At 42.5% G+C, this 23,256-nt stretch overlaps 1 protein-coding gene across 1 annotated transcript; it reads left to right on the top strand.

Annotated features, from left to right (window-relative positions):
- The first annotated feature begins 257 nt into the window (after positions 1–257).
- Positions 258–20,053, top strand: LOC139372567 (neuronal acetylcholine receptor subunit alpha-7-like). The gene is made up of 10 exons (XM_071112310.1): positions 258–549; positions 3,923–4,062; positions 4,284–4,328; positions 4,477–4,586; positions 4,699–4,778; positions 9,427–9,594; positions 9,738–9,932; positions 11,681–11,767; positions 12,802–12,911; positions 17,901–20,053. Exons 1-10 carry the CDS (start codon positions 384–386, stop codon positions 18,600–18,602), a joined length of 1,803 nt encoding a protein of 600 aa, XP_070968411.1. The 5' UTR covers positions 258–383; the 3' UTR covers positions 18,603–20,053.
- The last annotated feature ends 3,203 nt before the right edge of the window (positions 20,054–23,256 follow it).

The raw sequence follows: 23,256 nt of genomic DNA, 5'->3' as shown, positions 1-23,256 counted from the left end.
TTTTTATGCACGCACGCACACACACTTTGTCAATTAAGATGTTTACTCAAATCAATCAGGTGGGGCTATTTTTCTTAAAAAGGTCCCCATCCTTTTTTGTCCTCTCATGCTCTCCTCCTTGGCTCCACCTCTCAGGGAAGCAGAGGGACACGATTAGGGAGGGGGATAGGAGAGAGAGAGAGCAAGAGAGAGTGGGGGGAGAGCTGACTTGTGTCTAGAATCAATCAGTTGTTTTTTTCTTCCACTCACTCACTGCATTTTTCCAGACGGCATGTGCGAGCTTAGGCTCTGGACCTCATTTCCTACCCCCTATCTCTCTGTCCTGCTCTCTCTCTATACCCTTCTTTCTGACTAACTCATTCATTCCTTCTCATGCTTTGTGGATGCGAATCAGGGGAATTCCTGCCTTTGAATCCAATCTCCCTGTCCGTGCCGCCTCTCCTCTTATCCCTATATCCAGGACCCTCCAAAGCCGGTCTGTCTCAGCTCCATTAGAAATGTGGTGCTCTGTGGCTCTGGTTGTCTGTGGATTCTCTGCTTTGGTCCAGGGTAGGTCTGCCTCTCTATTTACTCTCAGACTACATTGCAAGATTAGAGTTACAAAGCCAGAGGGAAAGACTAGGAAAGGATCACTGGAAAGGAGGAGAGGAGGATTGAGAAGTGTATGTGTGTGTGAGTATTTTTGTGTTCTCTCAGTGTTTGTGCTCTTGTTTTATGTTGGTCTGTGTGTATATGCCTACCTGTGTGCCTAGTGAATACAGACGTCTACAGTTATTCAGAACCTGATGTGATGTGGTCCTCAACGTAAAATACATGTTGTCTGTTGCAGGGACGGACAGAAAAAGAAAGAGAGAGAGTTGGTATATAAAGCGAGAGAGATGGGGAGACATGCTTTATTAGAGAAAACGCTGCAATCATAAATTTCACAACCTCCCTCACTCTTTCACCCTCTATTTTCTCCAAAATCTGTGCAGTATCAATTGGATTGAACCAACAGGGAACATACAATTATCAATGGTGGCACGTCAATTGAATACCATTATAGATCTGGTTCGATCTTGCTTCCTTGTTATGTTGTTATATATGGACATGTTGCTGCAACAGAGAGAGCAGAGTATAGCTGTAAGCAGCAGGATAGATAGGTCGCTAAGGGAGAGGAGAGGTATTACTACAGTATATCAGAGGCTGCCTGCCCTGCAACTATGTAAAGAGCTACTGAACTTTCCTCAACGCAAAATCGTGAATCATTTCCTGACCGTAACCTTTTGTAGAGATTCTTGTTACTTTCCCGGTGAAAAATTGTTAAAGTCCTTGGGACTATTGACACATAGTGGTAAAGGATAATAAAACAGCTAGAAGTACACAGACCACTGACAGAGCGCTTAATATCTGTTTGTACACCAAATGGATTTGAAATGACACGCAACAACTAAACACATATAGGGCAAAATAGTAGGACTAAAGTTATGGGATAGGAGGTTAAGACAAAAGCAAATACTCTAGACAAGACAATACTTGAGTGGCACAGCAGTCTCAGTGCTAGTGGGCGTCACTACAGTCCCTGGTTCGATGCCAGGCTATATCACATCTAGCCGTCATTGGGAGTCCCATAGGGCGGTGCACAATTGGTCCAGCGTTGTCTGGGTTAGGGTTTGGACGGGGTAGGCTGTCATTGTAAATAAAAATGTGTTGTTAACTGACTCGCCTAGTTACATAAAAATAAAAAATAAAGTAATATATAAAAGATGCTGACAAGAATATGCTAAGTCACATCTAAAATATTTAAAATCCACTGACTTTTTAGCTGACACATCGGATTGTCAAATGTTTGCCTGCCGACAGTACTTACTTAGCACCTCTGAACAGAGTGTCGACAGTCAATCTCTTTTGTGATCACACAGCATAGACCTTGACGTCGTCAGCCACTAAGCCTCGTTAAAATACTCCAAACCAGAAGGTGCTGCTTAGTTTATGGTCTAGATTTCAATGTTAGCTAGCTAGCTGCAGTAATGTTATTATTTTGTAGAAAGCCCTTGTTGATACTAGCCATATGGTCACAGCTAGGTAACTACCTAGCAAGATGACGAAGAAACAATTTAATTCACTCTCCATAATCCCATACTGCCAGTGCTAACCCATAGCCAAATGTTTAACTAGCTAGCTAAGGACACTGCTCTAACTCGGAAGCCAACACCGGCAGCTGTTTCATGGAAACTAATCCATTGGGATTTAATTATAATGTCAATACTAGCTACAGTTGAAAATTGGAGAACACATTGGGAGGGATTTTAGACCATTCCTCCATACAGAATATTTCCAGATCCTTGATATCCTTCATTTGCATTTATGGACTGCCACCTTCAATTCAAACCACAGGTTTGTTCGGAGACTGTTGATTTTGTGGCCAAATAATACTTTTTTTTGTGGGTTTTGATGTTTGTTTAGTGTCAGTGTCTTGCTGGCAGAAGCAACCAGGATTTTGACAAAACTATCCTGGTAATGTGTAAAGTTCATGATGCTGTTGACCTTAACAAGGGCCCCAGGACCAGTGGATGCAAAATAGCCGCATAACATTAAAGGTCCATCACATTTGACAGTAGGTATAGGGTTAGTTTCTGCATATTAATCTTTCTTTGGACACAAAACCTACCACTGGTGTGTGTGGCTAAAGAGCTCTATTTCCATGTCCTCCAACAAATGTAAATGCCTGGAGTTTGCTAAATGGCATTGGAACTTGGATTGGAACTGGTGCTGTGGTCAGATGACATGAAAATAGAGCTCTTTGGAAATATTCTGTATGGAGGAATGGTCTAAGATCTCTCTAAGATGTGTTCTCCAATCTAATAAAACATTTTAGAAAAAGGCTCATATCCTCGCAAGTCGAGTTATTGAAAGGAGGGGTGATAATGACTATGACCCCTATCTTTTTGAGAATTGTTTTTATTAATAGTTAAACAAAATGTCCCAATTTTTTGGAGCATACAATATAGCTCAGTATTTGTATTATTTATTTTATACATTATTTTTTGTTCATTTTTTTTGATCAAGGGTGCCAATAATTTGACCTGACTGTAACATGAGTCTCCACAACACTATTATGAAGCAAATCCTTTGAACATCATGCCTTATTTAATGATTCACCCACGCTTACTTAAATTTGTAGTGCTTCACGGGTTTTACACTTACGAAACTGCTTGATTATTCATTAATTAAGCATTGAGAAGGTGTGCCTACAACTTTCGCTGAGGTTCCTCTCATCCTCCACTAATTTCCCCGATTCCTCCTCCGCTATTCTTCTTCATCTTTACTTATCCCACATACTTTCCTCTCCTGTCCATGCCCCCTCTTTTGTATATCACCTCGCTTCTGAAATCTTCTACTCTCCTTCTCCCTCTTTCCTTCCATCTCTCTCTGCTCCATTCTTCTCTGTCCATTTTCCTTTCTCCTCCCACTGAGCAAAAACTGGTTGCATTAACGTTGTTTTCACATAACTTCAACAAAAACATTTAATGTGATGATGTTGAATCAATGTGGAGAACTGATTGGATTTGCAAAAAGTCATCAACGTAAGGGGATTTAAAAAAAATTTCACCCAACTTTTAACCTAAATTCAATCAATGACATGGTGACATCTTTTGTTGATTTCACGTTGCATTCACATTAGTTGATAACTCAACCAAATGTAAATCAAAACTAGACATTGAAATTACATCTGTGCCCAGTGGGCGGTCCTCTTCATGCCGGTCCTCTTTTTTTTCTTCTATATCGCCTTTTCTTAAATCTTCTCTCTCTGCTCCCTTCTTCTCCGTACATATTCCCCTTTCCATGGCCCCTCTTTTGTCTTCATCACCTCTATTCTGAAATCTTCTACTCTCCTTTTCTCTCTTTCTTTCCATCTCCCTCTCCTCCCTTCCTCACTCAGTGTCGATTCAGGGCCCTCACCAGAGAACCTTGTTGAAGAACCTTCTGAAGGACTACAATCGAATGGAGAGGCCGGTGGGCAATGATTCACACTCCCTCACAGTCTTCTTCACTATCAGTCTGATGCAGATCATGGATGTGGTAGGGATCAATGTTCATATTACATTTATGTTATTTTATCAGTCTGCTTGTCAGTACGTCGACCTGTCTGTTGGTGTCTTCGTCTATACCTGTGCAAACTCTGCTCTGTTAAAGTAAATATTCCACTGCAACTTCAAAAATGATTCAGAATTCTTTGAGGCATGTCTCTCAATATAGCTCCTTAGAAGAATAATTGACTCAAAATGATTTACATATTATAGGATGAGAAGAATCAGGTCCTCACCACTAACATCTGGCTTCGGATGGTAAGCACAGCACAGCTTCAAGTGAACAGCTGTCGGAGTGAGAGTGAATGTATTGTATCCTTCTCAGTGGACCTTCTTAGTTATATATTCAGTTGAAGTTGAATTAAATTGCCATGTCCAATATATCCAGTCTGAGTCTATCTTCCAGAGCTGGTTTGATCATTATCTTCAGTGGAACCAGACTGAATACCCTGGAGTGAAAAACCTTCGGTTCACAACTGACCAGGTGTGGACGCCAGACATCCTCCTCTACAACAGGTAATACACCTATGGTCCTATTCATATCATCATGCATCACATGCATGTGTTTTATGGTTTTAAAACACTACTGTCCAGAGTTTGATCCACCCTTTCCTTTCTCTTTCCTCAGTGCAGACGATGACTTTGACTCCACCTTCAAGACCAACGTGTTGGTCAACTCCAGTGGCTTCGCGGAGTATCTCCCTCCAGGTGAGTCCCTTTCTATCTTTCCTACTCTGTTGATATTACATACAGTATCAGTCAAAAGTTTGGACACACCTACTCATTCAAGAGATTTTCTTTATTTGTACAATTTTCTACATTGTAGAATAATAGTGAAGACATCAAAACTATGAAATAACACATGGAATTATGTAGTAACCAAAAAAGTGTTAAACAAATCAATATATTTTACATTATTCAAAGTAGCCACCCTTTGCCTTGATGACAGCTTTTCACACTCTTGGCATTCTCTCAACCAGCTTCACGAGGAATGCTTTTCCAACATTCTTGAAGGAGTTCCCACATATGCTGAGCACTTGTTGGCTGCTTTTCTTCACTCTGCGGTCCAACTCATCCCAAACCATCTCAAATGGGTTGAGGTCGGGTGATTGTGGAGGCCAGGTCATCTGATGCAGCACCATCACTCTCCTTCTTTGTCAAATAGCCCCTACACAGCCTGGAAGTGTGTTTTGGGTCATTGTCCTGTTGAAAAACAAATGATAGTACCACTAAGCGCAAACCAGATGGGATGCTGTATCGCTGCAGAATGCTGTGGTAGCCATGCTGGTTAAGTGTGCCTTGAATTCTAAATAAATCACAGACAGTCACCAGCAAAGCAGCCCCACATCATCACACCTCCTCCTCTATGCTTCACAATGGGAACCACACATGTGGAGATCATCCGTTCACCTACTCTACGTCTCACAAAGACACGGCAGTTGGAACGAAAAATCTAAAATTTGGACTCATCAGACCAAAGAAAAGATTTCCCCTGGTCAAATGTCCATTGCTTGTGTTTCTTGGCCCAAGCAAGTTTCTTCTTATTATTGGTGTCCTTTAGTAGTGGTTTCTTTGCAGCAATTCAACCATGAAGGTCTGATTCACAGTCTCCTCTGAACAGTTGATGTTGAGATGTGTCTGTTACTTGAATTCTGTGAAGTATTTATTTGGGATGCAATCTGAGGTGCATTTAACTCTAATGAACTTCTCCTCTGCAGCAGAGGTAACTCTGGGTCTTCTTTTCTTGTAGCGGTCCTCATGAAAGCCGGTTACATCATAGCACTTGATGGTTTTAGCGACTGCACTTGAAGAAACTTTCAAAGTTCTTGAAATTTTCCTGATTGACTGACCTTCATGTCTTAAAGTAATGATGGACTGTCATTTCTCTTTGCTTATTTGAGGTGTTCTTTCCATAATATGGACTTGGTCTTTTATTATTCCACCCCTACCTGTCACAACACAACTGATTGTCTCAAATGCATTAAGGAAAGTAATTCAACAAATTAACTTAAAGGCACACCTGTTAATTTAAATACATTCCAGGTGACAACCACATGAAGCTGGTTGAGAGAATGCCAAGAGTGTGCAAAGCTGTCATCATGGCAAAGGGTGGCTACTTTGAAGAATCTCAAATATAAAATATATTTGTTTAACACTTCTTTGGGTACTACATGATTCCATATATGTTATTTCATAGTTGTGATGTCTTCACTATTATTCTACACTGTAGAAAATAGCAAAAATATAGTAGGTGTGTCCAAACTTTTGGCTGGTACTGTATATATATATATATTTTTTTTAACTTTGGTAGTGGCCTTTTTTGTATCAGTGGGTATGTGTGTCTCCCTATCTGTTTTGTATAATCTCTCGTGGACAGACACATGTAACATAAATGGTGTCACAGTGTCTGTCAACAGACTGTGGGATCACACAACTAACAGAGAACTTTGTTCCGGTGCCCAGATTTTGTCACTGATCAGTTGGAAAAATCACGATTTCGCAGGTGTTCGCATCTTTTGAATTTCTGAAGGGGAGGGGACATTTGGCCCATAGACTTGTCCAAAACTTGCAGACGGAGTGGGGTGGAGCTACCGATCTGCTTCTGCTGTTCGTTCGAATATCTTTTCTAACACATCTGCACCAAGAACTTAATTGAGCATCTGACGCAATTACGCAAGATTTTAGTTCTGGGTTTCCGATTATTCTTAATTATGACATCAATATTTGAAACAGCATCCTCAGCTACTGTAGCAACAAATCCCAATGTGCAGTGTTTCTTCTCTATGGGAGATATTTACCCCTCTCAAATTTTAAGACCAAATTGGTTGAATCCTCTCAGACTTCTCCCCCAACCTCACATTAAAGACTTCTGGGGTTCAGTCCCTTGTGCCAGACTAAACCAAAATGGCCTTTTGAAGTCAAGTCAAGGAATGGGTGCAAAAAAATTCCATCATTTCTTATTCAGTGGATATGTTTATTTATAAGGTGGTGAATATAAACACAGTTGGATAATTAAATGTTGTCAGAAGGGGTGATATGGGGCTGTGTCCCAAATTGCACCCTATTCCCTATATAGTGCGCACATTTTAACCAGGTCCCATAGGGCGCTGGTCGAAGTAGCGCACTACGTAGGGAATAGGGTGCCATTTGGGTTGAAATCATGATGATGTCGTGCATGGAGAATTGGGACTGCGACACACACAGGAACGCTATACTATACAGAATATCAAAGATCTGATCTGGCCTCTCGTCATAAAAGCCTGTGTAATTACTGGGGTCCATTTGGCCTCCTTTTGGTTTGGAGATAAAAGACTATGGGCTCTGTATGCCAGGGAGGGTTTGGGAGCTTGACTCCTGGGTAAATAATTAAAAAGCAGCAACCCTCTGGAGCTCTCGTGGTTTTTAATGGTTTAGGAATAGTTTTCATAGCTCAGATGAGATATATGATAGAACTTTAGGTGGATGGTAACATTTGGAAATAGTTTTCAAATATAGCTCAGATATGATGCATGGTGTATTGGCAGGATGGTGTCTTAGGCTGGTTCCCAAACGGTGCCGTTTGGGACAAACACTATGGGAACGAAAGGAAATAGATTTTGAATGCTGGGGTGATCCATCTTGTTTCCTGTGCAGAGGTTGTTTTTCAGGGAATTCTCCAGAGATTTAAGATAAAAAATACAGTATGAAGTAAAGAATCTTGAGATATTGGTTGCAGTTTTAAAGGACATTTTGGTCAAGCATTGTTGCTTGTCGGATCAGCTTTTAGAGTAACCTAATTATTAGCTTAGAGGATCTGTTACAGAGCTGCAGGAGAGCAGTGAATTGCAAATGGAAGTAAATGTAGCTTTTAGCTAAATCGGTTTAGTTTTAGGTTTAATGAATCTAGAGAAAACAATAAGTTATTACAGAGCCCTTACAACAGCACAAAGAGGTGAATTGTATATTGGACTGTTCATTCTTGACAATTTCACGGCTCAGAGACTATAAAGCAATGCCATTATGAGCGGGGAAAAAACAACTACTGAATGAAACTACATTTTAAATCTTGCATTGGGAATTTGATATGTGAAGTGACTACGTTTTCTAATTAATGCTGGATTTAATTTGGTTTGATTGTCAACTTCTAAACCATTAAAATTGCTTTTCAGACCCTTCTCTGTTTTTCTAAAGCTTAATTTGCATGTCTTGTGACTCATAATTCATATTTTTAAGTGCTGTTTGGAAGACTACTTTGGCATTTTGGTTGTGTGCACTACTGGACAACTCAACAGGCTTGATTTGTTCATTTCAGTTTTTACTTTGACAGCGATCTTTCTGTGCATCGATTGTGTTGTACTTTGTGTGTCTGTGTGTGGTTCTGTATAATGAAAAAGTTGATCTGAATAGTCTGGATAAGCTGTCTGCAGAGTAGAGATCAGTGTCACTTTCTATATGGCACTCTCTGGGTGCGTCCCACCAATATATCTCCTTTCTCCTGAAGTGTAGACTCATCCACTACTTTCCACAAATCTAAAAGCATTGGATTGGTGGAGGCAGGGGCCAGGCTAGAGGGAATTTACACCAGTCATTTCCTTTAAAATCAGTGAAGGGACGTGAACAAGTGCAATATGGTAAGAGGGAGAGATAATTGACACGTAGTCACTCACTCTTGTACTGTTGTCATGTTTAACTGTGGTTAAGTACTGATCCCTCCTCCAGAGTGCTTAAAAATAGGTGCCAGAACAAGAAGATACACTTTTAAAAATGTTCCTTTGCACATACTGTAAGTGAACAACAAGTAAAATGTCTCTCATTTGCTCTCACAATCTCCCACTGTATGGATGTCTACACAGTGTACAAAACATTAGGGACACCTTACTAATATTGAGTTGCACCCACTTTTGCCCTCAGCCTCGATTTGTTGGGGCATGTACTCTACAAGGTGTCGAAAGCGTTCCCACAGTCGCTTCCCACAGTTGTGTCAAGTTGGCTGGATGTCCTGTCCGGGTGGTGGACCATTCTTGATACACATGGGAAACTGTTGAGAGTGAAAAACACATCAGCGTTGCAGTTCTTGACTCACTCAAACCGGCACTACCATAACCCATTCAAAAGCACTTCAATCTTTTGTCTTGCCTTTTCACGCATACACAATCCGTATCTTAATTGTCTCAAAGCTTTAAAATCCTTCTTTAACCTGTCCCCTCCCCTTCATCTACACTGATTGAAGTGGATTTAACAAGTGACATCAATAAGGGATCATAGCTTTCACCTCTATGTCATTGAAAGAGCTTCTTAATGTTTTGTACACTCAGTGTATATCTCCTATATGTCACTCTTTGCATCCCTTTTTTCAATCTCGTTCCCTGTATGTCAGGGATTTTCATGAGCACATGTAACGTGGACGTACGTTGGTTCCCCTTCGATATCCAAAAGTGTGAGATGAAGTTTGGCTCATGGACGTACGATGGCTGGCTGATGGACCTACAAATGAATGAGGCCGACATCTCCGGTTACATGTCCAACGGGGAATGGGACCTAGTGGGTGAGTGGGATTGGACTGCCCTCCTAAATTTCTGTTATCAATTGTTCAACTTAAATTGTTAACTAAGCTAGAAGTTTTATGAAAATTCCCACTTTATTCTGTCCCTTACTTTTTCTCTTTTTTTCTCACCTCACTCACTCAAGGAGTGCCAGGCACTCGTAGCGAGGTGTTCTATGACTGCTGTAAGGAGCCCTACCCCGATGTGACGTTCGTTGTGACCATCCGCCGGCGCACTCTCTACTACGCTCTAAACTTGCTCATCCCCTGTGTGCTGCTGTCCTCCATGACCCTGCTTATCTTCCTACTGCCTGCCGACTCTGGGGAGAAGATCTCTCTGGGTGAGCAGAGAGGAGAGGGTGGATGATCCAAGAGGGATAGATATTTTTCTAAAAGAAACAGAGATGAGGATGGAGGACAGCAGCATAGAGAGGAGGAGAAGGGGAAAGGCATTAGAGAGTGAAGGGGAATAAGAAGAGGATGGGAGGGGAATAATGGTGATGGGGAAGAAAGGATGACAGGGGAGAGAGAGTAGATTGATTCTAGTAAAGGGTGAAAACTAAAGAGCGGAGGAAAACAAAGAAGACCTAGAAGAGTTTTGGGGATGTGCAAAACCTTTAACCTGATTTGAGGATGCATTACAGTGCATTGTATTACTGGAAAATATGCATAATCCCTCACACACCACAGCCAATTAACCTATTGATATAATTAAGCCCGGGAATTGATTAGGGAGAGAGAGCGTACATACACACAGCCTTCCAGGAATTCAGCTTGATACCATGCTTGATGAACAGGTTTTAAGGAATTTGGTGCCAAGATACAGCCTGGCTGATACCCGGTTATGTTGTGCAACACAAGCTATGTACCCAAAACCCACCGTGGTGTGGAGAGGCAGTTTTCTTTTAAACTCTCATTGAGTCTCATGTTAAGGGTAGAAATTGCACCCCGTTTTGCCTTGGCGCTGATTGATTATCACCCCCAAAAATATTCGCCCAGGGAAGTTGAGACCTCTTTCTGTTTAGATTTGAAAACTAACAGTTGTAAAGCAAGGGGGCAGTGCTCACGGGCTATTTGTATGGGTGTTTCAGCGAGACGGACATAGAGGGGAACCAACCAGTGTAAAAGCACAGCCCCCTTCATTATTGAGGCACCATCTGCGGCCCAAATGGCACCTTATTCCCTTTCTAATCTACTACTTTTGACAAGGGCTCTGGTCAAAAGTAGTGCACTACATGGGGAATAGGGTGCCAACATCAAAAGGAGCCTCTCCAGATGCTGAAGTCAGGAGGACTTGGAGTTTGGTATCAACCAGGCTTGCCAAGATAAGCATATGGCCTTACATGAGAGCCACTGTCCATCTCTTCTGTGACATTCTTTAAAGTTAAATTCTACATTTCCTCTCGACCCTTGAAGTGACACTTGTTTAATCTATTGAGCGAACAGGGCCGACTCACTTGAAAGATGTTTGTTTTATCGGCTTGCTTCTGCACGGTACCAGTTATGCCAAGAAAGCACTTGGAAAATGTGGGGGGGGGAAAGAAAGTGGGGCAGAGGTAATGGGAGGAGATGAAGATTAGATCTGGTGAATGAAGAGTGAGATGGGGAAGAGAGAGGGAGCAGAGACAGCCGGGGTAGATGGATTGCTAATATAGGGTAAGCATATGTGTGGGTTAGAAGTAAGGCTCTACTAAGGGCAATTGAAGAAGAGGAATGGTCCAAAAGTAATTCACTTTGAGTATATTACTCTGTCACACTTTGCAATTTGCATCAGATCGAACCAAATCTACTCGTATGAAGTTGAAATCAATTACGTTGGCTTGACTGGCAAAGAACATAAAATATTTGCCAAACGAGATGCCTGTAAGGTTTATCTTTACAAATGTCGATTTCTGGAGGCTTGCCCGGGATCAAACCTGATTGAGGCACAGATGTTAATAAATGTGTGAGGAGTGTGAGGAGTGGTGTGTGTTGTAGTTGTACTGAGTATCACACACATTTTATTACCCCATGTCAGTTAAAATGGAGATTGTGCTCAGCAGCCACTCACGGTTTTATACATTTTCAATATCTTCCTCTCTCTGTTCAGGTATCACTGTGCTGCTCTCGCTCACAGTCTTCATGTTGCTGGTGGCAGAGATCATGCCAGCTACTTCAGATTCCATCCCTCTCATAGGTGTGTTCTCATACAGTTTGTTGTTTTGGCTCTGTACTCCAGCACTTTGGATTTGAAATGATACAATGACTATGAGGATAAAGTGCAGACTGTCAGCTTTAATTTGAGTGTATTTTCATCTATTTGGAAATTACAGCACTTTTTGTGCATAGTCCGCCCATTTTAAGCAGACCAATACACTTATATATGTATTAAAGAAGAAAAAAATTAAGTATTTGGTCCCATATTGATAGCACGCAATGTCTACATCAAGCTTGTGACTCCACAAATTTGTTGGATGCATTTGCGGTTTGTTTCAGATTATTTTGGGACTAATAGAAATCAATTCTAAATAATGTATTGTGTCTTTTTGGAGTCACTTTTGTTAATAAGAATAGAATGTGTTTCTAAATACTTCTACATTAATGTGAATGCTACCATGATTACAGATAATCGTGAATGAATCATGAATAATGATGAGTGAGAATGTTAGAGGCACTTATCTTATCCCCAAGACATGCTAACCCCTCACCCTTACAATAACATGGGAGGTTAGAATTTTATGGGGGTATGATATGTGTGTCTAACTTTCTCACATCATTATTCACGATTCATTCAGGATTATCCGTAATCATGGTAGCATCCACATTATTGTAGAAGTAAATCCAAAGTGCTGGAGTATATAGCCAAAACAACATGTAACTGTCCTAATACTTTTGGAGCTCACTGTATGTCTGTTAAGAGTGTAGTGTGTGTGTTTGAAATAATTGTCCCACATGTTGGTTAGGCACTGGTAATCTAACCATTTGTTTGTCCTTAACTGTAATTGACTAAATAAATCGTAAAGATTCAATGGTGGAAATTATGTACGGTGAGCTCACTGCAGCCAGACAGATGAGTTGCCCCCCTTTGACTACTAAAACACAAATCCAGCCCATTAAAGCCCAAGAAAAATGTCATGATCAGCAAGAAAACCACTGTTAGCATTATTGTTATTACAAATGGCTTCCTCTCTCTACTCTAATTGTTTTCTCTCTTTCCTGCCCCCCTTTCAGGACAGTACTTTGCTAGTACTATGATCATTGTTGGGATGTCAGTCATAGCTACAACGGTGGTGCTGCAGTATCATCACCACGACCCAAACGGAGGCCAGATGCCCAAATGGGTAAGGCCAGACCTCATGCTGTCCAAAGACAGTTACATTTGACATTTTAGTCATTAAGCAGACACTCTTATCCAGAACAACTTATGGAGCAATTTTCCTTACTCAAGGGCACAAACAGATTTTTCACTTTAGGAGGCTCGGGATTCAAACCAGCAACCTTTCAGTTACTGGCCCAACGTCTAAACTGCTAGCCTACCTGCCGCCATTCATTACTAACTATGAGCATTTCCCATAGCAAAACACGGCACTCTTAGTGCCATGCGCTAACCCACCAAACCTTCCATGGCTGGTCTCCTGGTATACCACAATGAAACAGTTTTTACCCCATTATGGCTAATGCTAACAAGATAAGTCTTGGTTTGCCATACCCCTTTGGTATAGCCATTTTCTCGTTGTTGCAACTGGCCAAACGCGTGTGGGTCGTTATTGAATTGTAGTGGCATTTGGGCATGGAATTTTAGAATTTTATTTAATTTAAAATGTATTTGGGTCCATCTTCCACTTCTAAATCAACTAATATGGTAGCTTAATTACTTGAAATCCTTTGTACCATTATGATAACATTGCACCACCAGGAGGAGTAGTGATGGTAATATCAATGACAAATGAGGTAATTGAGAATTTTCTAAAATCGAGGCAAAATATGCTCAAATCTAAGGTCATTAACCCTTTAAAAATGATTTACTAAAGTGATATGATTAATCATTTTGGCGGGGCTTTACCTAGCAAAGACTGATAGATGACCTGGAGCCAGTGGGGTTGGCGACAATTATGTAGTGAGGGCCAGCCAACGAGAGCATACAGGTCGTAGTGTTGGGTAGTTTATGGGGCTTTGGTGACAAAACGGATGTCACTGTGATAGACTACATCCAGTTTGCTGAGTAAACTGTTGGAGGCTATTTTGTAAATGACATCGCCGAAGTCAAGGATCGGTAGGATAGTCAGTTTTACGAGGGTATTTTTGGCAGCATGAGTGAAGGAGGCTTTGTTTGCAAAATAGTAAGCCGATTCTAGATTTAATTTTGCATTGGTTATGCTTAATGTGAGTCTGGAAGGAGAGTTTACAGTCTACCCAGACACCTAGGTATTTGTAGTTGTCCACATATTCTAAGTCAGAACCGTCCAGAGTAGTGATGCTAGTCGGGCGGGAGGGTGTGGGCAACAATCGGTTGAGGAGCATGCATTTAGTTTTACTAGCATTTAAAAACAGTTGGAGGCAATGGAAGGAGTGTTGTATGGCATTGAAGCTTGTTTGGAGGTTTGTTAACGCAGTGTACAAAGAAGGGCCAGATGTATACAGAATCTTGTCGTCTGCGTAGAGGTGGATCAGAGAAACACCAGCAGCAAGAGCGACATCATTGATATATACAGAAAAAAGAGTCGGCCCGAGAATTGAACCCTGTGGAACCCCCAATAGAGACTGCCAGAGGTCCGGACAACAGGCGCTCCGATGTGACACACTGAACTCTATCTGAGAAGTAGTTGGTGAACCAGGCGAGGCAGTCATTTGAGAAACCAAGGCTTTTGAGTCTGCCGATAAGAATGCGGTGATTGACAGAGTCTAAAGCTTTGGGCAGGTCGATAAAGACGGCTGCACAGTACTGTTTTTTATCGATGGTGGTTATGATATCATTTAGGACCTTGAGCGTGGCTGAGGTGCACCCATGACCAGCTCGGAAACCTGATTGCATAGTGGAGAAGGTACGGTGGGATTCGAAATGGTCAGTGATCTGTTTGTTAACTTGGCTATCGAATATTTTAGAATGGCAGGGCAGGATGGATATAGATCTATAACAGTTTGGGTCTAGAGTGTCTCCCCCTTTGAAGAGGGGGATGACCGCGGCAGCTTTCCAATCTTTGGGGATCTCAGACGATACGAAAGAGAGATTGAACAGGCTAGTAATAGGGGTTGCAACAATTTTGGCAGATCATTTTAGAAAGAGAGGGTCCAGATTGTCTAGCCCAGCTGATTTGTAGAAATCCAGATTTTGCAGCTCTTTCAGAACATCAGCTGTCTGGATTTGGGTGAAGGAGAAGCAGGGGGGGCTTGGGCAAGTTGCTGCAGAGGGTGCTGAGCTGTTGGCCGGGTTAGGGGTAGCAAGGTGGAAAGCATGGCCAGCCGTATAATTTTTTTTATTGAAATTATCAATTATCGTAGATTTATCGCTGGTGACAGTGTTTCCCAGCCTCAGTGCAGTGGGCAGCTGGAAGGAGGTGCTCTTATTCTCCATGGACTTTTGGAATTAGTGCTACAGAATGCAAATTTCTGTTTGAAAAAGCTAGCCTTAGCTTTCTTAACTGACTGAGTATATTGGTTCCTGACTTCCCTGAAAAGTTGCATATCGTGGAGGCTATTCGATGCTAATGCAGAATGCCACAGGATGTTTTTGTGCTGGTCAAGGGCAGTCAAGTCTGGGATGAAGCAATGGCTATTATATCTGTTCTTAGTTCAATTTTTTGAATGGGGCATGCTTATTTAAGATGGCGAGGAAAGCACTTTTAAAGAGCAACCCGGCATCCTCTACTGACGGGATTAGGTCAATATCCTTTCAGAATACCCGGGCCAGGTCGATTAGAAAGGCCTGCTCGCTAAAGTGTTTTAGGGAGCGTTTGACAGTGATGAGGGGTGGTCGTTTGACCACGGACCCATCATGCATGCAGGCAATGAGTCAGTGATCGCTGAGATCCTGGTTGAAGACAGCAGAGGTGTATTTAGAGGGAAAGTTGGTCAGGATGATATCTAAGAGGGTGCCCATGGTTACGGATTTAGGGTTGCACCTGGTAGGTTCCTTAATAATTTGTGTGAGATTGAGGGCATCTAGCTTAGATTGTAGGACGGCTGGGTTGTTAAGCATATCCCAGTTTAGGTCACCTAACAGCACAAACTCTGAAGATAGATGGGGGGCAATCAATTCACATATGGTATCCAGGGCACAGCTGGGGACTGAAGGTGGGTCTATAACAAGCGGCAACGGTAGAAGCTCGAATTGTTTGGGCACAGACCTGGATAGTATGACAGAACTCCGCAGGCTCTCTCTGTAGTAGATTGCAACCCTGCCCCCTTTAGCAGTTCTATCTTGTCGGAAGATGTTATAGCTAGGGATAGAAATTTCAGGATTTTTGGTGGCCTTCCTAAGCCATGATTTAGACACGGCTAGGACATCACGGTTGGCGGATAAATGGACAGTTAATTGGATAATCACAGCTGAGTGAAATAGCACAGAATTGCAAACATTGTTAATGTCCAATCAACATTAAATAACCCTAAACCGAAGAACTGTCTCTCTCGCCGTCTCTTTAATAGGAGTACAATCTCCATAACTTCACCTACTCAGTGTATAAATTCCAGCGGCATAGCCCTCTAATTCAATTAGGTACACCCATTTAGTAACGGGTTGGACCCCCCCCCCCTTTGCATCCAGAACAGCCTGAATTCTCCTGGTTATGGAAACATTGCTCTATAGGTATCATGGGACCTAATGTGCCAGGAAAACATTCCATATACACCTGTATCGTTGACACCAGGCAGGATGGGGCCATGGACTGATGTTGCTTACGCCAAATCCTGACTCTGCCATCAGCATGACGCAACAGGAACTTGGATTCGTTGGACAAGGGGATGTTTTTCCATTCATCAATTTTCCAGTGTTGGTGATCGTGTGCCCACTGGAGCTAAAAACAAGCTTCTTGTTTTTAGCTGACAGGTGTGGAACCCGGAGTGGACGAGTTGTGCGTTCCGAGACGCCGTTCTGCTCCCCACTGTTGTGCTACGCCATTTTTTTGCCTGTTTGTGGCCCGCCTGTTCGCTAGCACGATTCTTGCCATTCTCCTCTGACCTCTCTCATCAACAAGCTGTTTTTGCCCACAGGACTGCCGCTGACTGGATGTTTTTTGTTCGTCGCACCATTCTCGGTAAACCCTAGAAACTGTTGTGCGTGAAAAGCCTAGGAAGCCGGCTGTTTCTGAGATACTGAAACCGAAGCGCCTACCACGTGCTCAAAGTCACTTAGGTTACTAATTTTTCCCATTCTAACGTTCAATCGAACAGTAACTGAATGCCTCAATGCCTGCTTTATATAGCAAGCCACAGCCACGTGACTGTCTGTAGGAGCGAACCACTGAGTGTATATAAATTAAGGAAGCAGCGGAATTGTCTGTGTTCTCAAAACTTGCATTCAGAATGCAGATCGGCATTTCATATTTTTTTCCTAGCCTCTCTCCGCTTTAAATATATTATGCACATTGATAACTTGCTAGAAAACATCTTCACCAACTAATGTATAATAGTAGCAGCAGACAGTAGCAATTGGAGCAAAACATGCAAGAAGAAATTACTGGTGAAATTATCAAGCGATAAAAAGCAAGTGAACAGAGAGAATACATGCCAAAGTATTACTGTGAAGCTTTGTGATTGGTTCACCCAGGTGAGCGTCGTCCCAAAGCCGGGACTTGTTGAACTGCTCGGTTTTCACAGAGCCATAGGCAGAATTTAAGAAAATACCGCAGCAATGACTAGTTCTCGAGGCGGGTTTTAATGTACCACGTTTTTACCCCATAGCCCTTTCAGATATAAAAAGAAAAGACGGTATGTAAAGACTGGTTTTGGTCTAGATATAAAAAGGGATAAAAGATATGTAAGGAGGAGACAGATGCCGCTGTGTCTTAATTAATTCCGTGGTTAGAATTTAAATATAGCTTTATATCCCACAAAAGGTAATTGTAAAATTCCTGCCTTAGGCAATTTTCTCATTCTTGTGCTCATGAAAGTAGCATTGAATACTAAAGGTCAAGTTGAATATACCAGCATCCGCACACACAACCCACTGTGTCAAGCTTTAACTGGCTTAAAGGTTTTCCCCAAGTGTATTACCAAGTGCACTACCCTTTGTTAGAGTAAGTGTATTCCTCACTAGACGCGTTTTCCTCCCTTGCTATGTATCTATATTATAGCATCCTTCTCTGATTGATTCTCCCTTTTCTTCCTTTCAGGTTAATGTGGTCCTACTGCAGTGGGTAGCATGGTTCCTACGTATGAAGCGCCCAGGGGAGAGTGATGACCCAGAGCGACCACCCTGCGCCCCCCACTTACGGCGCTGCTCTTCAAGCTCCCAGAGCGGTAGCATCCCTAACCCTCCAGACCCCACGCTCAACCCACTGCACCCCCAAAACCTGGCCCCTCTCCAGGCTGGCCCCCTGCACGCGGGTCAACCCCACCTTCACGCCCAGTCCAGCGCCAACAACAACGGAAACCTGCTCTACATCGGCTTCCAGAACCTGGACGACCCCCCACTGCTCCCAGACCACATCCAGAGTTACAGCATCTCAGCCGGGCCTCCTCGAGTAGCAGGCAGCCCCCCTCCACCACCCCCCACCCCCAACGAGGACACTGTGGGCTGCCCTAGCACTATTTCCAGTGGCGGAGGCTTTGGAATAGGGGTTGGAGGACAGTACTCGGGAGGGGGTATAGGTGATCCCCAGCTCCAGGCTATTCTGGAGGAGGTGCGTTACATGGCGGACCGCTTCCGTGAACAGGATGAGACGGAGAGCGTGGCCGACCAGTGGAAGTTTGCGGCAGCTGTTATTGACCGGCTCTGCCTGGTGGCCTTCAGTATGTTCAACATCATCTGCACCATCGCCATCCTCATGTCCGCTCCCAACTTTGTCGAGGCTGCCTCCAAGGACTTCTTCTGAGGAAGAAGAGGATGGGGCAGAGGAGAAGAGAAAGAATGAGGGAGAAGAGATGTAGGGGAGAAAGAGCAGGATGTGGAATGATTTGGGGCTTAGTCCAAGAGGGCTATTGTCAGGGACCCTCCTGTCAAGATGAGGGGGGTTCTTTGGAGAGGACTATAGAACATCTCAAGATGTTCTCTTGAAGTCTATCAATGACCTCTGAGGAAATGGAACAGGATGGGGCGCGATGAGTTTATGGGCGAAGAATCCAAAAAGGCATGGTTCAACGACTGTACAGGGTGAAGTAAATTGTACTGAATTATGAGGCTTTTTCAAAAGACCTTTAAGAAGTGAAGGTGAACAGGAAGGGCAATAAGAAAAGTGGAGCATGGGATAATTCAACCTGAGATTGGGAAGATTGCAGTACTTACAGAAAGAGAGAGATAAAGAGAGAGAGGGAAATAGACAGATGGATAGGGCTGTTTTATTTGATGTCAAATCCCAGAAAAGAAAAAAAGGCAAAGAAAGACTGCATCATTTACTGAAACAGGGGACCAGGAGGGAGGGGGAGAGACTGACTTTTACAAGGAAAGACAAGGAATGAGTGTGTGAACAGACAGAGGTTTTCCCTGGTGACAGTGAAGGTGGGAGGGTCAAACAAACTGAACTTGGCCTCGTCTCTGAGATAGAAAGAAGAACAAAGCGGATTAGAGGAATGAAAATAATATCTAATCTTTCATTCTGTCATTTGTTTCATGGGCATCAAATTGAAAGGCCTTAAATAACATGCAGCCGATTTCAGATCAGTTGAGGCACCAAATGAATTCCCATTTAACAGCCCCATTTCCTTCCCCAGGCCTTATCTGTCAGTGGGTTGCCAGTGTATACCAATCTCCACTTTTTGTCCTACGGTGTGTAGCGCTCCTTGTGATTGGGCAACTGCATTAGTGTGTAATCAGTGTAATTGCCAGTAATTGTGTTACAGTGGAGGGTCGATCCAATAATGACCCATCAAACAGTCACCTAATAGAATTTGGCAGGTCCTAATAGAGAAGGCTGATCTCATTGAGCTCCAAAGTGAAATCTTAATATACTGTATGTGAGGTCAGCAACTTTAAGAGGAATGTGAAGGAAAGTGATCCTCAAACCTCAAGATGAACACACAAATGACTTGGATGATTGGAATGACACAAATTTTTATATTGCACAATATGGTTGACAATTGATGGGAGTTTTATTTTTCGATATTTTCATATTTTCCAAATTCAACATATACTTACTAAAATATATTTCCTATCGTTATTTTAAAGACCTGAGACAGCTCCTGGAAGATCTCACATCTCCTGCTCGCTCTATAAACTGACGCATCTCCTCCCTTCAGTGGAAACCTCAAGCTGGGAGTTGGACTGACTCTCTGGCACACACATGTATAGAAACATTTCCCATCCCGAAATAAAGTATTATTTTTCTACCATCCTTGCCTTCCTCAACGGACACTGGTGCTGATATACGCAAGAGAAAAATGACAGAGGGGCAGAGAAAGTGCTGACACAGCGTGCACCGGACAGGGTTTTAATTGATTACTCCTTCAGGAAGAGAGGAGGGAGGAAGGAAGGAGGGGGTAGACGGGCCATGCTCGGTAATTCAATGGATTTATAAGAGAGGACCAGGGAAATAGCCACTCGACAAAGCATAACTCAGTCACACAATAATGCAAAATATGTAGTATATTAATAATACATTTTGGTAAATGCACATTTTCAATGTCAAATGGGTTAGCATCTATTGACTAGGATGCTCATTATGCGTCTCTGACATTGTGTAAGTTTCAGGTATATGGTTCTCTCTCCAGTCCATACAGTATGTTTTATTCTGTCAGTATAATCAACACTGGTTCTCTTTCACTCGCTCTATTCATCTCTTTCCCCCTCCCATTCATCTCTATTTTTCCTTTATCTCTCCTTCTGTGTGTGTAGTCAGTGTTTGAGTTTTAGCATGTTACTCAGTGTCAGACGGATGGAGAGGCTATATTTATAGAGGCTGTTCTCCTACTGCAGGTTGTCTGACTGGGTAATTCTCTCTTTCTATCCTCTTTCCGAGGCACTGGGGTCGACAAATGTGCAGCGTTGGCACTCTGAGCTCCGAGATTTACTGGGTTCACTCAGATGGAAAAAGAAGAGAGTAGATGAGGGGAGAATGTGTGTGTGTCCGTGCTGTTTGTGTGTAGAGGAATGTGTGCTTGCGTGTGTAAGCTTTGAATCAGTTGTTTTTTCTGTCTCTCAGTTAATGAGCAGTTGGAGCCAAGGCCCTCTCCGCGGCGAGAGATTTTTCTCAAGAAGGCCAATAGAAGTGTACACGTCTAGAAAGATTGTTTTGAGTATGTGTGAATGGGCACTGCAATTTCACATTAAAAAGGCATATTACTGCAGTGCACGGGCGGAATGAAAACCTACAGCTTGAAGAGAGACCTAAAACACATGCCTGTGGCAGGCACACTTAAATAAACTCCAGTCACACACAACTGTTAATACTGCACACACACACACCATTTACATAGCACACACACACACACACACACACACACACACACGGCTTGTAGGTCAACAACCTTGTAAATTGCACCCTCTCAGCACCCCCCCACCGTTTGCTCAGTTTCCCTAAGACAGTTCTGTATAATACGACCATATTCCCAATGTTGTGCGGCTGATCAATGTCTTTTCATTACCGGCTGGACGGAAGCGCTGACGTGAGGTAGAGAGCGGCAGACCTGCTCAGGACCGTGATTAATGCTTGTACCCGCCCAGTCCCACCTGGGGATGCATCGTTAGCCTTGATTAAATATGAGTCCCAAATTATGGCTCTGGTCAAAAGTAGTGAACCATATAAGGGTGCCATTTGAAATACAACCTAAGTCTGCCAAGCCACATTCACTCACCGAGCTGAGTGTCATTCAGCTGTCCCAGACCTCTGCGGTCACAAGGTTAAGTGGCCAGCTGTTCGCGGGCGATTAGTGAGCCAACGAAGGGACTGTAGTCTGGCCGTAAGTCAAAATTGGGCAGTTTGAGGTGGACTGAAACATGGGTCAGTTGATTTTTATACTGTGTGTCTTTGTTGATTAAGTCCGGAACATTATTCTTTAGGTAGAAATGGACTTGCAGATGGAGAGAATCTCACCTGGAACAGCTAGGTTGGTCAGGGTTCAAAGTGTACGTGGGTTGAATTCAATTGTAGCTCAGACTTCCATGATCAATGGGAAATAAATAAAACAGAAATCAAGAGAATCAATGAAAATTGTTCATGAACTAATTAAATGTTGAACTCCAACTGAAGACAAAAGTACTTGCTTTATCACGATAACCTAAAATGTACTGTCAAGTAAAAATTCCTAATATAGTGTACTACTTTTGACTAGGGCCCATTGGCCTAAAAAGTAGTGCAAAATGGTTGCGTTTAGACAGGCAGCCCAATTCTGATATTTTGCCCAATTATCGGCAAAAGACCAGAATTGGCTTGCCTGTGAAAATCCAGCTTTTGTAGTGAATAGAGTGCCATTTGGGACTCAGTCGGGGACTTCATTGGTGCCCATTACCACTGGGGTGCCAGATTTGACATACAGCTGCAGCCTCTCAATTAGAGCCGCACTGATGACGGTTGTAATCTCCTAAATAATGTCCAGAGCCCTATATAAATCTACCTGAACAAACCAAATTCCTCTACCATAATGAGAAATTCAAATAAGCCATTTGTTAAGGCTAAAGGGGAGCGATCAAGGATAAATTCCAGATAATTTATGTAACCTTTTACTTTGCTCAGGTAAGAGTCCATTTCACCTTTGCTTGTGCTAGCAAGCTGCCTTAAGTCAGTGCCATCACAGACTGACTGACAGCACAATAAAGACCTTTGCATGGAGTGCCCATTGGACCTTTATTATTTGTCAGTGCTCTTTAACTAAGTATTTTTGCCTCTTCAGTCCAGGGTGCATTGCATGGTGCCGTTGCGAATGTCAGGCTCCACTCAGAGGCACATCGATCAGCAGGTTGAACATGGTGAGATTGTAGACTCCTAAATTGATAATTCAGTTTTAGGCGATATTACAGTTAACTAGTTCCTTCACATGGTGATATTGACTTGTATTATTGTGTGTAGCTACATTTGCTAGCTAGCCCATAAAGAGAGCATTGCATTGTGGGTTTTGTAGTGGACTTGAGCTGCAACAGATTTCCACAACGATTTTCACATTGCTACCAACCTTATAAACAACAAATTTAAACATTTGTTCACAAATATTGTTCTCACATAAGTTATAGGAATTGGTTATTTTGGGTGGATTTTTCCTTTAAAATTCAGTGTTTAACCATACTTTTGGGGACCACAAGTACCCACAATAGTAAACTAACAAAAATTAGACCAACTGGGAAAATGTTGTCGGTCCCCAAGGAAAAATAATATTTCTATGGGGTTTAGGGTTAGAATTAGTGTTGAGTTTGAATTTCAGTTAAGTTGGAGTTATGGTTAAGTTTAGGAAAAATAGGATTTTGAATGTGAATCAATTGTATGTTCCCACAAGTTTAGTAAAACAAGACTGAGTGTGTGTGTGTGTGTGACCACAATCAATTAGTCTTTGCCCTAGGGATGAACAGGAATAAAAGTACAGTAAACAAAACATCTGGAACAC

Source organism: Oncorhynchus clarkii, chromosome 18 (assembly GCF_045791955.1).
Source record: "Oncorhynchus clarkii lewisi isolate Uvic-CL-2024 chromosome 18, UVic_Ocla_1.0, whole genome shotgun sequence".
In the NCBI taxonomy this organism is placed as follows: Eukaryota; Metazoa; Chordata; class Actinopteri; order Salmoniformes; family Salmonidae; genus Oncorhynchus; species Oncorhynchus clarkii.
This window is presented reverse-complemented; position numbering and strand designations above follow the sequence as displayed.

Bases quoted from the DNA above. Each gene is read 5' to 3' on its own strand.
- LOC139372567 (XM_071112310.1), top strand. From the start codon at position 384: ATGCGAATCAGGGGAATTCCTGCCTTTGAATCCAATCTCCCTGTCCGT. The intron at 550-3,922 runs GTAGGTCTGCCT...TTCCTCACTCAG, and splicing joins ATTCTCTGCTTTGGTCCAGG to TGTCGATTCAGGGCCCTCAC. The intron at 4,329-4,476 runs GTAAGCACAGCA...TCTATCTTCCAG, and splicing joins CTAACATCTGGCTTCGGATG to AGCTGGTTTGATCATTATCT.